Below are 17,285 nucleotides of genomic sequence, written 5' to 3'. Positions count from 1 at the left end.
ACGGGGGGAAAAAAAAGAAAGGTTATTGTGAAGTGTAGAACTCTGAACGTGAACGACGGGTAAGAGTTCAGAATAAAAATGCTTTTCAACTGAGAGAGATTATAATACCCGCAGTAATGCTGAATCTTAAAATTTACTTTTCATATACAGGGATATGAAATGTTGCATTATGAAGGCCATACTGGGATTGTTCTTCTCAGTACTGTTTAAAAACAGGAGCACAAAGCTATTTAGAGGGCTTTCATTTAAGAATAAATGCAGGATTTCAGTTGCCTCAAAATAGCGGACTTTGGCAGCACAGAAGCAAAAATACTTTTCAATGTTAATTTACAATAGTTCTGCCTCTAGTACAGAATATTCCATTCTGTTTTATTCATAGAACCAAAAGCCAAGTAATATCCAGAACCATCATGTGACTCTGAAGACTTGACAGCAGCTTTGAACATTCTGGTCAGACTTTCTACAATTTTCCGTTACATTAGAAAATGTACACAATTTACATCTACCATAGTTTCTACAGTGTTTAGCTACACCATCCACTTCTCTTCTGACAGGTCTTGGCCATTTTTAAAGCCAGTGATTCACACAACTATTTTGCAAGTGTTCAAGGCAGATCAGCTACACAGTTCCAGCACCAATACATCTTGTCATAATCAGCAAATGGGTGACAGGGGGAAAACATCCATGTAACAACTTCGTACACACATGAAATGCCTCTCTTCGCAAAACTTCCTTGAAAGTTAAAATAGCTGGACTGTTGAAAGGAAGACTTGCCATATCTTCAATTTTAATTTTCCCTTTTTTGTTCTTTAAGAATGTTATGCTTCTGTTTATGTTGAAGTCCATTGTTACTTCCTATTACTTTTTCCGCCAGTAATAGAATACATTTAATTCCTTTCAATATGAATTTTTCTTGTACGTTTTCATTCATATGCTTTCCCACCCTGTGTTAAGTGCCTCTGCCTCCTTCTTGCTCCCCAAAATGAAGTAGTTACAGATCCCTCTGCTGCTCCATCTTCTTTCTACTATCAAGTCCAATCTGCTTCAAAGATACGCACTGAATGACTTCACATTCCATCCCCGATTTTTTCTTCACGTTCCATAGTTAGTGGTCCACTGGACTACTAACACTCCTTCCAACAAAACTAGTGTATATCAAGCTGATTGTCTCAGCGCTACAGGAAAGCTTCTGAAGCTTGCAGTCACTCACCGGGACAGGCTTCCAGCTTCAGCAGTGACTTTTTGCATTAGAAGTTTTTCCTTTTCACAATTTCATCCATTTACTAGTTATGCCCCAGAGCAAAGAGGCTGGAACATATTGTGAAGAAGGCCAGCAGGGAGTATTTTAAGGGAGGGAGATTCTAAGCTGAGGAAGCCACAGAGAAGTACTCTGCTAACCTATTGTGGAGGCATGGTCACCTGCCTAAATCCCTGAATAGGCCTGTAGTGCGAAAGACCTACAACCATGGTTCTATAGAGGAAGACCAGCAGTTAAACCTATTTATAAGAATTTCTGTATGGTCTCAATAGCAGTTTAAGTGCTTCAGACCTTTACAGAAGTTCATGTGAAACACACGTCTTACTGTAATATTCTTGAAATCATGCATTTCTACAGAGAAACACCACAGATCATTCTAATGGACTTTATAAACCAAAGTCTAGCAATCTCATTAGAAATGTTAAAAAGTAGGTTACATCCCCTCTGTATATTCTTATTGTCAACGGGAGAATGCTAATTCCTGAGTCAAGAGGGTGAACCATTATTTGTTTCATGGAACTACAAAATCCTTACTTCAATGGGTGTAGATTCAGGTACTTCACGTAAAATCACAATGCAACGATTCTGATTTGGCCTGACTTTCTCTCCCTTCTCATCCACTTGGACTAAAGGCAATGCTAAGAGGAAAGGGGAAAAAAAAATCTGGTTTTAGAAAACAGAAAGTGAAGCAGTTTTACACCTTAAAAGACTTAAGGTCACTTAAGGTCTGCCTGCATGGTTTACATAAACCTGGTTTTAAACAATTTTGATCCTGTTCGTGTAAAGGGTCATAGTATAAAATGTGGTTACTTTCGAGCCATCTTAAACATGCTCATTGTTACTGTATAGACAGACTTTTAATCTAATTAAAACTATGAAATTCTGTCTAAGGCAGTGAAATATGAATGTGCTAGCACTAGATGAAAGGCTGAACATTCGCTAATGTTCGATAGTTTTAAGTGGCCTTATTTAAGTTGCAAATATTTAGTATGTTCTAAAGCATTTAGTATGTACAACAAAAATGCTGTCAAAATACACGATTTACTTACATCTCAGCACTTCCACAATCAAATCCATATCAGTACTGAGTTTCTTGACATGATCAAGGTTTGCTACTGTCATTATTGGCACATACTGATCACTGTCCATCTGTGATATAAGGTACATGTCACTGGCAAGATTCTCTCTGTTGGAAGGAAAAATAAGTGGTTAATCCTGGTTTCCCATTAAATTCATCATGTGCAAAAAAGGATTATTTGCAAAGAAAAAATTCCCACAGTGGAATGTTGTATCCATCTCCATAAAGTAGCAAGTACCAGATTCTTACAGCACCCTTTGTCTTGAGAAAATATTTTCACTCATTTTCCATCAGAACCACTCAACACCATTATTTTGCTGTTCCACTTCAAACTAATTGTTAGAATGACCACCACCCATTAGCCATTTCACTGCCACAAATTGTGCTCGCATACTTGGAAGAGGCAAGTGATCCATCTTCCTGAATATGCTAGGTCCTGAAAATTCCACTGTTTCAATGGACTGTCAATTGTAAGTGGATGTTAACTTTAAGTGGTAACACAGGAGTTCAAAGGTTAACATCTTGTATTAGTTTTATAACCATGTAGGATAAAAGGAATTATTTACTTCATGTCAAATACAGATGCATAGGCAGAATGCACAAGCATATCAAAGCCCTCCGGTATAGAAACAACCTTATGAATTGTATTTGATTTATTTCATAGTAGTCTCACTATCCTCTTAATCTAAATTCACAAAAAAGGTAGTGAAGTAGTACAGAGATGTGATGAATAAAACTGGGTTATGAATTTCAGAACAGTAGATTCATTAATTTTAAAGCCAGAAGTGACCACTGTTGACCTCCTGCATAAAACACAAGCCACAGCACCTGATCCAGTAATTTCTCCATTGAATCCATTATTTCTGTTTAAGCTACAGAATATCTCAGTAGCACTACATGCTGGAATTTTTCTATGGATCATTTCCTCTCATATTGCTATTCCTTTCCATTAAGTTTTTACTTTTGGAAGATAGAGATCCCATCACATCTTAGGGATAGAAGGGAATATATAACAGGATCCTACTATCCTATGATGTCCCATATTTATGTATTATACATACCTAGATAAGCAGAACTCCAGGGTTTTTTTAAGCACTTCTCGTAGGTCTTCCTGACCTTCTGGCTGCAATTGGTCATTTCCTCCTAAGTATGGAAGATGTACGGTTGTATGATTAAATTGAATAGAAACAGTGAAATCTAAAAGTGAATTTTGCCAGAAAATTCGAAAAAGTAACTTCTTCAAAAGTCATACCCAGAGTCAGCTGTAGCCTAAACTTTCAACATTAATAAGACTTGAACGCTAGATACTAAAAAAATGACTACCAATCAGAAAAGTAAGGAATAAATAATCCCTACATCAGGAATATAAAAGATTAATAAAGCAACATATCTGGATGTCTGTGCCCACAAGCAGTTGGAAGAGCTTTACAAGACTGAATAGAAACTTAAGTAAATTCAAGGTTGAGTAACCCCTTGCAAATATCAAGGAAGCAGTGCAGTGAACTATCAGCAGTTCTCAAACTGTGGGTCGGGACCCCAAAGTGCGTTGCAACATTATTTCAATGTGATCACCAGGGAGGCCGTTAGACTTGCTGGGGCCCAGGCCTGAAGCTAAAGCCTGAGCCCTGCCACCCCTGAGACTTCAGCCCTGGGCTGGGGGCCTATAACCTGAACCCAGCCACCCAGAGCTGACGCCCAAGCCCCATGGTGAAGCCAAAGTCTGAGGCTTTCAGCCCTGGGCAGAGGGGCTCAAGTTACAGGCCCCCTGCCCAGGGGTGACACTCTTGGGCTTCGGCTTTGCCCCTCCCTCCCCCATGGGGTGGCAGGTCTCGGGCCGGCTCAGGTACCCTCTCCTGAGATTGTGTAGTAATATTTGTTGTCGGAATGGGGCTGAGGTCCAATGAAGTTTGAGAACTAATCCACTTTCACCAATGCCCTCACCACTGTGTTCCAAATTCACAAACACTACAACTCTGAAGAAAAGATGTAGTTGCTGTAACTCAAACCAGTTTTACGGTACCATTTTCGTAAATGTAATTGATGTACAAATGGTTACAGACACATTTTCCCCCCATTGTAAAATGTTACGTTTGTGTCTCCTAGAGCAGGGATGTCAAACTCTGTGTCAAGAAGGTCGAATTTCATTTCTAATTATTGCCCTTGGGCTAGTGTACAAGTTTAGGACTACATACTAAAAGTCACTCTAGAGTGAAGACTCCCAATGAGGTCAATGGGAGGTATGTTCAAAGACCAAACATAGTAACTGAACATTAGTTTATATCATTTACTGCCTGTTTAACGATCTTTTCCATTCAGCAGAAAAAATATGCTTATCTCTAGAACCCACCACCACTATTACGGTCTTTTGTTTTCCTTCCTTCTTAATTCACCTTTTCCCATTTATCTTCAGTTTCCTTCTCCCCCATCCCTGAAGCTGTTAGTTATGCCACTAAACAGTCAGAACTGGAATCTATTCCTGACACTATGCTACATAATCATTATAATATATACTGAAAAAAAGAGCTAGTTAAGAGTAAGTATAGCAAGACCCTTCTGCAGTAGTCTGAAAACTTTACTGAAACACACCACGACAAAGTTTGGTCATTTACAGCTTCATTAAGATGCTTATAACAAGGGGGACTCAGAAGAATGTGTGTGAAACAGTTTCATAAGACAAACAAAAGAGGATAAGCAACACATTAGGATAAGTGAAAAATTCATATTTAAACAAATGGTTAATTTTTTTAAAAAAAGTCTTTATAGCAACTAACATTGCCTTTTGCTTCACACAAGTATTAGACACTTATTAGCACACCTCCTTACACTTATTGTAGAGATTTAATACCCACAAAATGCAGTATCATACAAGAACCGATTAGGTTTATATTAGCATGCTAATTTTTAAGGGAAAACTGTACTGTACTTTGACAGAATTCAGATTTTGAACACATTCTGTAAGATGTTTAGGCTGACTTGCAAGAGTGATTATTTCCTGTGATGTTTGTGTCTAGTACAGTAGAATCTCAGATTTATGAACACCAGAGTTATGAACTGACCAGTCAACCACACACACACACTCCTCATTTGGAACCGGAAGTATGCAATCAGGCAGCAGTGGAGACAAAAAAGCAACTACAGTATAATACTGTGTTAAATGTGAACTACTAAACAAATAACGGGAAAGTTAAAAAAAAGGTGACAAGGCAATTGTTTCTGTGCTTGTTTCATTTAAATTAAGATGGTTAAAAGCAGCATTCTTCTTCTGCATAGTAAAGTTTCAAAGTTGTATTAAGTCAATGTTTAGATGTGAACTTTTGTAACTCTGAACAAAACGTTATGGTAGTTCTTTCAAACGTCCATTCCCGAGGTTTTTGTAACTCGGAGGTTCTGCTGTATACACGTTCATTATTCAGCTACAAGCCAAACAGTTTACAATTAATTTCTATCGAAGCATAAAGAAAGTTTCTTTTCTTACCTGTCTGGGTGGTTTCATGTATCGATTCATACTCTGAATTATCTAGAGCCAAAGGGTTCATATCTCTTTGGTCTGACACTGGAACGGTTAGCGATGGCTCCTGCAGTTCTGTTAACACTGCATTTTGCTGCTTTTTGTCACCATCACCATTGGCATCCAGTCCTGCAGCAAGGATTACAAGAAAATGTCTGAAGTGGATTTTTCATGAAGGTCTAAACTTTCATTTGCAATAACTGAATTATATAAATAAACCTCAGTAAAGAATTGTATTCTAGAAGAAATCTGAGAATACCCTTGTTTTCTTAATCATTTTCGTGTTTACGACTTACATTAGAAAATTTGTGACATTACTCGGAAGTTCTGGACTGGGTTTACTTCAACCAGAACGGAAGCTTTTTAAACTATTAGTCATACCTTCTTTGCAGGAATCTGGAGGATGGTCAGGTATTTCTTCCCAGGGTTTGTTCACGCTACCATCCGTGGCACCACTAGCTTCCAAATGTAACATATGATTCCCCCATACCTTTGCATTAGGATTTAACTCAGAAACCTTGGTTGACTCCTAGAAAAGAAATTTTGGATTATGTACTTCGTAGATGAGTCACATTTATATATGTGACATAAAAGAAACCTGACATATAATGCTAGAGGGCATCCCAAGGTCCTTCACCACACGACTGATTGAGGGGAAAAAAGGAGGAACAGTAACAGAACTACCGGTGCAAGGATGATACCATTGTGTAGACCTTAACATTTCTGCAGGCTACAAGGACTAATGTTTGTAGCTTTCACGGATCTGTCACTCCTAAGTTTGTTAATACATCTTTTACGTTGCTTACTAACAAAATGTTTATGTTACATCTCTACTTCAAGCGGAGATTTGTTCCCTGCCTGTTCCTGTGAAAGAGAACGGAGAAGAAAAATAGCACCATATGAAGTATGTATGACAAAACTTGGCTAATACCATTTGGCAAGAAGGCGGCCAAAAGATTGGTAGCAAAAAAAAACAAACAAAAGACAATTCAGCATGTTCCTTTAGCACCACCTATACATGCAAATTGAATTGTTGCTGCTGACACTACATGCCCCCCCCCCCCTTAACCAGCAATGGAAACAATTTGTAGTATAAGTAGGATAGGAGAACACTGTTTCCAGCACCATTATAGAAATCACTACAATGGCAATGGTGCTGAAGGCCATTGTGTTCCATTTACACTACCAACTCATCCATTTTTACAACCAGGAGATCAATAATAGTTTAAAAGGGCGATGAGTGTGTGGCAGGTAATAACTTTTAAATGCTGCTGAATTCAGACATGCGGTGTTATTTATTTATTTCCCAGCTTTTCCAGGAAGCTTTCCCCAGTGATTATGACCAATGCCATCAACTTCCATTTTTAAAAAGAAGGAAATTCCCAGCCCTTATGACTGCAAAGGGCCTTAAAAATGTGAATCAGGTGCTGGTGGTGAAATTGCTGGGCAAGGTTAGAGCAGCTGCTACTGATACACTGGGCCTGTCGGTGGAACTCCACTTGCTTTGCCAGCGAACCAAGGCAGAGCTGGAGAAGCAGCTGCAAGTCAAGTTTGTTCTTTTCTCTCCCCCGGTTGGCCAAGACCTAACCCAGTGCATTCCTGTTTAGCTGCCGTGCAGCTCTTCCTTCTCCCTCACTTCTACAATGCCCTCCTCAAAAGGTGTGCAGAAGATACCCAAGCTCCTAATACCTTTCCAGAAAGGAACTAAAGATTTCAGGAGCTCCACAAGCCTCCTCCCTAAATAAAGGAGGGGGCAAAGCAGAACCCCCATGCCCCAGGAACAGCAAAAGTGGAGCAGCAAGGAAAGGGAGAAGCATTTGCCATCAGGAAGGCCTTGAGGCCTACCCAGGCTGGGTGTGGTGTTGCTGCCATTGCCACCAAGGAACTCATTATAATGCAACAGATTTGGTAGGAGACAAAAGTGATGAATTTTAGCGTTGGGGTGGGAAGAGAAACGTGATTAAATGAGGGGCGTAGAGAACTGATGAGCTGAAGTGAGTGACAGAACGGTGGGAATGATCTGTGCTACAAGAGACTGAGGTGGGGAGGGTGGGGTAAATTAGCAAGATGTATGTGTGTATGCATGCATGCATGGATGCATCCCCATCACTATTGTACCTCTGTCAAATTCTCCATGTATTTATTTGCAACACCTCTGGAAGGGAAGTGCTAGTACCACATTTTGCAGATGGGAAACGGAGACAGAGACTAAAGCACAGAATTTTTACATGTATTTAGGTGTTGCTCCACTCAGCACTGCAATGCCTAACTACCTTTTCAAGTATGGGTCTAAGTGACCTCCCCAAGTTCATATAGCAAGTCTGTGGCAGAGCAAGAAACTGAACTCTAATTTCCCATGTCCTAGCCTAGTGCCCTAACCACTGTACCATCCTTCCTCACGAGGAGGAGTACTTGGTGTCAAGTGTGCAGGCACAAGGTTTACTTGGTTCTAAAAATGTAATTAATCTTGACATGACATGAGGCATTCCCACTGAAATAAATGAACACCCTGCAGGGCTGATCTGAACTACTCTGAAAAAGTTTGATTTAAGATTTAAAACTCCCTTTAAGTGATGCAGGCTCTCAGCAGTTTTTAATATACGTGATGTAGAATACATTAGAATAGAAAATGTCATTTTATTTTGTGATTATAAATATAGCTCTTAGATACCACAGTGAAGGGGACTACTGACAATCTTCAGATAGCTTTCCTCACTTGTGATGAACAGTTGTAGCATGATCTCATTTACACAGCAATTTTCAATTCTGGAAATTCACATACTTTGGCAAGGATTAAACTTCTAAGCAGCATTGACTTAGATTTGACAGTGGTCAGTAACATTTTTGGACTATATCAGCATGACATAACTTCATTTTATTGAGCCAAAACTGATCAATACACTTTTTGAAAGAGTATATGAAACTTGCGCTGTTTAATCAAATCATAAGTTGGACTTCAGATTTACTCCAACTCCCAATTTCAAGAGCCACATTTTAAAGTTTAATATACCGTAAATGATCAAATCATGCTTATAAAAATACTTACAAATTCTGCATCTTGCCATCCCCAAATACCACCATTTTTTGCTACTAGCAACTGATAAGGATCTCTTTCTACAGCAAATGAAGAAACTGTCAAATCTTGAGGTTGGTTCTGGAAATTCTCAGTTACGTGTTGTCGGTCATTCTCCATAACTGTGTTAGAAGTATCAGTATTCCATGAATAGTCCATCAGATATTCATTACCACCACTAAAGATGGTGTTAGAAAGTATCTGACTTGTAAAATCAGCATTATCAGCCTGCAGAGTTAAGAACTGTGAACCCATTTCATCTTGGGAATTTTGTGTATCCAGCTTACAGGTATTTTCTGATTCATTCAAAGTATCTCCCATCAGATCTAGAACACACTTCTCATTGCCTTGCCAAAGTTCTCTAGCACCAACTGGGATATCAGGTAATGCATATGAAGGAGTAGCAGCATATCTATCTACCTGCCCTGGGTCAGTATAAACCCCACAAAAAGATTTATCAGATGTGTTCAGATCACAAGTTTCAGTATGTTCATGATTTGCGGTGGAAAGTTTTCTCAAACTTTTCATCTTAGCATCTAGAATGTAACTGCTGTTTTCAGATTCAGTGTTCTTTGTTCCCAACCACTTTATATTCTCACTTGTTTGTGCTTCTGCATAGTCAGCTGATGTATTAGAAACATCAACGTTTTCTTCCTTTGACAGATTGTGACACAGGTTTTCTTCACCCCTTTGAAATTCTGGTTCCTGTAGATCTGAAACACATTTTTCATAAGTTTCTGGAAGTTTTTCAGCCAAAGGTTCAGTAGACCTTTTAACGTAAACTGGGTCTAATTCTGTATAGTCACAGTTATCTGTCACATCACACTTTCCCACTGGTTTCTGAAGAACATCTGAATAGGATCTTTGGCTTGATGGAGACAGATAGCTAGGAGATCCAAATATAGGATTACTAGCTCTTTGATGATTTCTGAAACTGTTCCTCATTTTTAATCTATCATCTGTACAGTCTTCCAAAGTTACAGGTCTATCATGCATAACTGAGAAAACATTCTGATTATGTATTATGTCTCCATTGAGACTTAGTGTATTACTGTCATGATCAAAAATGGTAACTTCAAAATCTGGCTCACTATTTTCTGTTTCATTATTAATGGTCCCCCGTTGAAGCATTTCTAGTTTTGGTTGTTTCACCATTTCTACACCACCACTTGTTAATCTGGCAGGGTCAGTTCCAGCACTCAATTCATTTTCCACTGCATGAAATGAACATTTATCCCATAGTTCATCTTGTTTATAATTCAAGTCCATTTTATTCACATTTGAATATGCCAGCAAAGATACAGAGGAAATACTGTTTTTGTTAAATGAACTGGAATAGTCATATAATTTACCTTTATTTTCTGGCAGTGCTGGTGAAAGCTGACATTCTAGACTGTTTTCCTTTTGGATTATTTCATGTGTACTTATGTTATGTGGTTTGCAAGATGCTAAAGTATGATTTCTTACCCTTAATGAGGTCCTTCTCAGACAACCAGTTTCCACAGGAATGTTATCTGCTTGATATGAGGGAGTTTGCCCAATGATGCTCACATGATTGTCATCTTTTATGGTATTAGGACTTAAAACATTTGACAGTATTTTTGTTTCAGTGCTGCCTTTCATATCAGTTTGAAAATCTAAAACACTCTTTAATGTTGAGGGCACTTTAATCACGTTTGCACCCAAAACATTTTCCAAACTACACAAAATTTCATCTGTGTATTTCTCTTTATCTTCCAGGAGCTGTTCCAATTTGCTGTCACATTCACAAGAAGTAAAAGGGGCCTCTTTTCTAAATTCACAGTACATTGTCTGAAATGTGTTTGTCTTCTCATTAGAATTTAGTTTACTTTCTGGCTTTAATAGGGAATCCTCTTGGCTAAGGTTTTCCAGATCTTGAGTCGCTGAAAAGGAATCACTGTCTGTTTTCTGAAATTTTAAGCGAAAATGTAAGTTACTTGTAGTATCTAATTTTTGTTTAGTCTTTGCTTCCTTTTCAGTTTTCAGTAAACGTTCACTTAAATGAAATGGTGTGGTCTCAGTGTTACAGTTTCTCTCAGTCTTTCCTAAATTATATTCTTTAGGATTTAAAGCCAAGAAGATGTCAGAAGTGGAGCTGTCAACATGTTTCACACCTTTTGAATAAGGACAATATTGTTCTTCTCTAAGAGCATTCACAAATTTTACAGACTCATTGTTTTTATTAATTGATTCATTCAAACTGACACTACTATCTAGTATATCCAATCTTTGAATTCTATTTTCACGAAACTCTTCATCATATACTAGTGCTCTTAAACCATCTGTTGCTAGAGAGTCCATATTTAGCCTATATGTCTGACAGCTGCTATCCAGTAAGCCTGTATAAGATGACTGGACGTCCATATGATAATACTCCTTTGTTTCATTTTTTTGCAGGTTTGACCTATGCTCCTCTTCACCTACAGACAATTCTTTTTGTGTATTAAACTCTGCTTCTACTTGTACTGACCGCAGGATTGGAAATTCTTTCCTAGTGTCTCGAGGGCATACCACATTGCACATTCCTTCAACTGTGACAGCTGAATTATCTATGTCTGCTGCCATTGCTCCATGCTCGGTAGCTGGCATCTCTTCATCCACTTTCAGATCTTCAGCATCTACAATACAAATACTATAAAACTCCTTATCTCTTCTACGTTGCCTATGGTCTATATCAATATAGGTAAAAGCTGGAACTGCTGTTTGCCTGTGTAATGTATCTGAAAACTTTCTATAGCTGTCACGACTGTTGTCTTGAACATACTCCACTGTTTCATTCTGTGTTCGTGAATATTCACATTTAACTGGGTAATATTCCAGATAACTCATATTTAACAAAGTTTCTTCCTGGGAGCTTTGACCTAGAGCCACTGGTTCCCATGAAGGAGGAATACAGTCCAATGAGCAACATGGCTCTCTGGCTGTAATATATTTGTTTCCGTTAGGACTATTACATTGAGAGACTTCTGTATTATTTGTACACTGAGTATTCCTATTGGTATTTTCAATTATTCTTTCACTGCCATCCCAGTCTTCCTTTTCTTTACTCTTTTCCAAATGTTCATATCTGTTAAAGACCTTTAGGATATGACTAAATGAAAGAAAAAAGTTAAAAGGTCTGTTATACTTCCTTTTAGTGACTTGCTCATGGTCAGTGTTGTCCACACTTTTGTATGAAGGATACTTTGTTTTCCTACCCCAGAACCCATGTTTAGGATTTGACTCCATGCAATTATCGGTATGAATGCACTCAATGCTGACTAAAGCAGCTGTCCCGTTAGCTGTCTTTTCTACTGCGTGCAGCTCCTTACTTTCCACAGTTTCTAAAATTGAAGGTAAAGTTTTACTTATCCTGTTTTCTGGTGCCTCCTCTTCCACAGATTTTTGTAACAGGCCAGTTTTTTCATTATTTTTGCTGGTAGTTAGTTCTTTACTGAAGCAGCAACCCATGTTTAAGCAGCTGTACTACCGGAGAGCTCACATTGCAAATCGCCTTCTTGCACATCTAACTAACTTTCTACTGCTTCTGAAAAGACAAGCCAACACCCAGATGCCAAAAATAGTACATTTAAAACCGTGCAGGGAGCTCATATGCCATTGCCACTCAAAGTCCAAATCCCAATTACAGAGCAATATTTTAATGTTTCATTATATGTCCTGTAGTAGCTAAGTCAAAGTTTTCCAAACCAAAACATAGCAGACTTCGCTAATATTTTAAGATCTGTGAGCATTTAATTGCTACATTTCCTGAGCAAAGTTGTCTTAAACCAAACTACTTTAACTATGACAGGTTTTAGAGTAGCAACCACGTTAGTCTGTATCCGCAGAAAGAAAAGGAGTACTTGTGGCACCTCAGAGACTAACCAATTTATTTGAGCATAAGCTTTCGTGAGCTACAGCTCATTTATTTGAGCATAAGCTTTTGTGAGCTACAGCTTACTTTGAAGTAGCTCACGAAAGCTTATGCTCAAATAAATTTGTTAGTCTCTAAGGTGCCACAAGTACTCCTTTTCTTTTTAGTTTAACTATGACTTTACCAAAGTGCAAGCATGCCCTAAACCTAGTTTCCTTGAAGTTGCAGATATGACCATCAATAGCTAAAGCAGAGCTACACGCAAGTTTGATTCAGATTTAAAGAACACAGGAAAAAGTATTACTGAAGCGGTTGTGCACATGACTATACCCCAACAGTGGTTCTATAAAAGTGAATATAGACTAAGATACTACTTTTTAGAAAAAGTGAATTTAGGTCACAACTCTTGTAGTGAAGAGTCATAAGCTATCCAAATCCCTCTCCTCCAAACAATTTTTTTTTAAATTAATATATCAATACAAAACAATAGCTTGTCCAAAAGTAGCTGTAAATATAGCAAAATTATTCAGGCAACTTGTTATTCCCCCTTTTACAGCTCCAGTACATCTGACGCGCTTGCAGGTTTAAAGGGAAACAGCTTTAATGAACCAATACCGCAGCATGCTTAGGTACTTCATTGTTATTTTAGTTCACTCTAAGTGCTCTATTAAATGCATTAACTTTCTAAAACAGAAAGCCCTGCAACATATCTAAATATCTGTTGTAGTTTTATCTACATAATTTTTACTTCCTTTTTTCAGGGCTTTCAAATTCTGACCAAGCTTAGTTGTCCTTATCATAAAGCAAAAATGCCGAGGTCACCGCTCCTCTATAATTTAAAGGAGTAGGTTTACTTATTTTAAATGGTCTCTTGCTTTCCTTTCTTGGGCTTCACTTTACTCTTCTTTCCTACAAGAGAATATCTTTCCTGCACTGTTTTCAGTGTGTATTTCCTCTTCTCTCTCCAGCTCTTTACTTACATGGTAGTTCTACCTCCTCCTCCATTTGTCCACGCCATTTTTGCCGACAAAAACAAAAAAAACCACAAACAAACCAAACAACCCACCTCACTTGCTCACCTATTCTACTTCTCTTTTCTATTTTACCCCAACAGTAATTCCCCTACTTCCCATCCACAGCTAGGTGTTCTTCCATCCGCCCACTCTCCCATTCATCCTTTCCACAAGGCTTGACACATTTACCAGGACTAAGTGTTCCAGGTCCCGTTTTCCAGGGATGATAAACAGAACCAACCTCCCATCATCTGGGTTTGGCTTACAACCAAAATACTCTTGGCACAGCCTAGGGAATGCCAGTCTTTTATAGCCTGTGGCTAGTATGCAAGACTAATGTGAAATGTTTGTCCACTGTTACCACAAAAATTCCTCTGATACTGGAAGGAACAGTGTCTATTCCTGTCATCCGTTTCATAAATTCCAAGATTCTCCATAAGCGGTAGTGAGAGTCTAACCAAGTTACCCATCTCCCAGCATCTTTTCAGTTTTACTTGGAAAACAGACAGTCTTATTCTGCTGTTGCTCACAGCTTTCCCAAGAACCATCAGCATGAAACCGACCTACTCAGAAGTTTCATGGCCACCTAGGAGACTGTAAGTCAAGTCTTGTCAGTTAAAATGCCGCAATTAACTTTTACTCTGCTGCTGCCTAACAAGTTCTGAACAGCAGCACAGGTGATGGTCCCATGCCTGCAGACTCAGGAAGATGACCCTGTATTGTTTCACACTTAGTTCAGGTTTAGAAGATTCTCTGTGCAACCATAGAAACTGGAACCTGAGTGCTTAAAAAAGAAAAGAAAAGATTATTTAAAGAACACATGCTGCTTAAGTTGACACTCGTCTAGGAAAGATTCTTACTTGTTTGCTTGGTCGGGCAAACAGTTTTCAAGTTCTGAAAGAAGTTTCCAAAATTGTATTAAACACACAATGCTTCAGTTTAAATAAACCCACCATCACATTCTCAGATTGCTCAGCTATCTCTACTTTGTCTATTCCCAATTTTATACAGTTCAGATTACTACATTTTTTTAAAATTCTTCTTTATAACTTCCCCACCTTACTATTGCCTGAGATATTTCACTATCTTTGTGGCAAAGGTAGAGAAGATTCTAAGTTTTTCCAGTCTACTTAGTGTACTATGGGGTACAAAGTTGTACAACAGTCTTCCAGGTGTTGCACTAGATCTTTGTGCAAATACCTTGCTATTAATTTCTCCTCTATTTTCCATTAAATTTAATGCGTGCCAAACAAGGAGTAAACTCTTTTGGAAAGACTGTCAGTGGGGAGAATTACCTATAATCCTTTTACTTTAGTAAAATGTTTTCTACCAGATTCCCACTACTGAGCTTGCACTCCCAGACTGCGACGAACATGAAAGCTCTAATCTTCAGAACTCTAAAGAGAAGATGACTCACCAGTGAGATGCTGGCCACTGCCGAAAAAATGTATAAGACCTACAAACACCTGGAGACATGGACTGCTTTCAAGAAAAAGACAATACAAGAAAGTAAAAACAGTCATTTCCAAAAACTAAACATTTCGATCCCTTTGTAATATGCTATTTATTAGTAACAAATTTACAAGGAAAAACTGCAACATGCAGGTTTCCAATGTAGGAAACATGAGAACATACCCCTGCTCCTTTACTGTTATGGAACTGGTAAGATTTAACCACACTATCTGAAGACATCCTATAGAAGAGACAAGGTAGGAAAGGTACAAAAGGATATCATAACAAGTCTTAATTATTCCAAAGTTCATCAGGAGCTTATGTTAGTACTGGGGGAGAGATATCTTACTATAAGAATTGAGCATGCAGATGGCCTTTTAAAAAAGATATTTCAAGAATTTGCAGGTGAGCCATTGTAGGAGAAAGTATTCCTAGAAGAATAATGACATGTTTCAGAGTAGCAGCCGGGTTAGTCTGTATTCGCAAAAAGAAAAGGAGTACTTGTGGCACCTTAGAGACTAACAAATTTATCTGAGCATAAGCTTTCGTGACCTAAGTATCAAGTGATCTGGTCCTTGCATTAACTAGTGTGTAAGCACAGAAATTGGATAGGCATCAATTTGCAATCCCTGAGCAAGAATCTTCCCCTACAGAGATACAGTTGGAATAAAGACCAACGCTGAAGATGCCAGTCTGGATTGAGCAACATCACATCTTTGTCCAGTTTGATTTCTTTTTACCTCGGGGAGCAGCACTGCGAGGTGGTTGCAGCAAGGACTTATAGGCCAAAATCAATGTTCATCAGCTGTCCAAAGTCCCAAGTTTCCTTCTCTTTCTGCAAAGTGTGTGATATTTTGTTTTAAGTGATTTCATATCTGATGTCCCCCATCCCTATTTTGTACACAATGTGTATTTGTTTGAAGATAGTTGCTACAGAGAAAATTTTGCAACTGATTTTTTGTATGTCACTGTATTAGTCTTAAGATTTGTTCTGCCCACAGAACAAAAGAAACTGAATTTGGGAAATTGGGAAATACCTCAAATGAGACCAAAGACTAAAATACATTAAGTCACACAGACAGCCAACTCTCTAACTTCAGACAGGCACATGCTAAAGAGTTAAACTGGTCAATTTTCAGAAGAAACTCTGTTCAACACTAAGCCTCTCACCATTAGAAAGAATGCATAATCTCTAAGAAATTTGCCTTGAGACGCCACAGAAACAAAGACACACTATTTTGGCCCAAGTTACCAAATCTGTGAACAATGTCACAAGTCCCTATAGCTGAACTGTTCTTAAGCATAGTAAGTCTGATGCATCATTGCTACTATCTGCTGCCCCCCGCCCTTTTACCCGCTCCCCCCGCCCCCAAATTCTCTCCTGGGACAGAGTTCAACATGCTTGTGTCTAACTTGACTCAGATTTAATTATGAGTCATTTTTCCCCTACATTTCCTGGAAAAGAGAACTGGTGGTCTCTCCTCCCCATTTAGAATACATTTCATTGAATATATGACATGTGTGAATGATCCAAACATTTGTAAGATCAGCATGTCAGAGCAGTTAATAGAGTCAGAGTTTAAGACCAGAAGAGACCACCAGATCATCTAGTCTGACCTCCTGTACGTCACAGGCAAACACTATCCAGCACCCACATGCTAAACCCAACCACTGTTTCGTTTTGTAACAGTTCATAAAGATGGTTATCAGATATACCTAAGACCCATACAAAATAGTTTAAGTCTTTTACTAAACACACCCTGTGACAGGTTGGACCCATTGGGAAGCCACCTGATGTGCTGAGATACCACTGAGTCTACCTGTTCTGCCAGCATGGGCCCCCTTTAGCCTGTCTTGCTGAGCCAGGCTCTTAAAAACCTTCTCTGACACACAGGTTGGGCCACACCAAGCTGCAGATCAGCTCTGGGAAGACTGATCTTAAGGGACTTGCCCTAGCACTCAGATGTCCACCTCCCTTGGAGTTCAGACCCAAACATACATTATGAAATTTGCCCCCGCCCTCAATGTG

At 38.7% G+C, this 17,285-nt stretch overlaps 1 protein-coding gene across 2 annotated transcripts in view; it reads right to left on the bottom strand.

Annotated features, from left to right (window-relative positions):
• The window catches only part of LARP4B (La ribonucleoprotein 4B), a 119,496-nt gene that overhangs the window by 35,644 nt on the left and 66,567 nt on the right, over positions 1 to 17,285 (bottom strand). For both annotated transcript variants that reach the window (XM_073334491.1, XM_073334490.1), the window contains exons 3-7: positions 6,226 to 6,373; positions 5,812 to 5,973; positions 3,398 to 3,479; positions 2,308 to 2,444; positions 1,793 to 1,896 (exon numbers count right to left, since the gene is read on the bottom strand). In XM_073334491.1, coding sequence (XP_073190592.1) covers positions 1,793 to 1,896; positions 2,308 to 2,444; positions 3,398 to 3,479; positions 5,812 to 5,973; positions 6,226 to 6,373 — 633 coding nt within the window. The remainder of the gene's footprint in view (positions 1 to 1,792; positions 1,897 to 2,307; positions 2,445 to 3,397; positions 3,480 to 5,811; positions 5,974 to 6,225; positions 6,374 to 17,285) is intronic.

The sequence above is a fragment of the Lepidochelys kempii genome, chromosome 2 (genome assembly GCF_965140265.1).
Source record: "Lepidochelys kempii isolate rLepKem1 chromosome 2, rLepKem1.hap2, whole genome shotgun sequence".
Taxonomy (NCBI): Eukaryota; Metazoa; Chordata; order Testudines; family Cheloniidae; genus Lepidochelys; species Lepidochelys kempii.
Note: the sequence above shows the minus strand (reverse complement) of the source record. Positions and strands in the feature narration are given on the sequence as shown.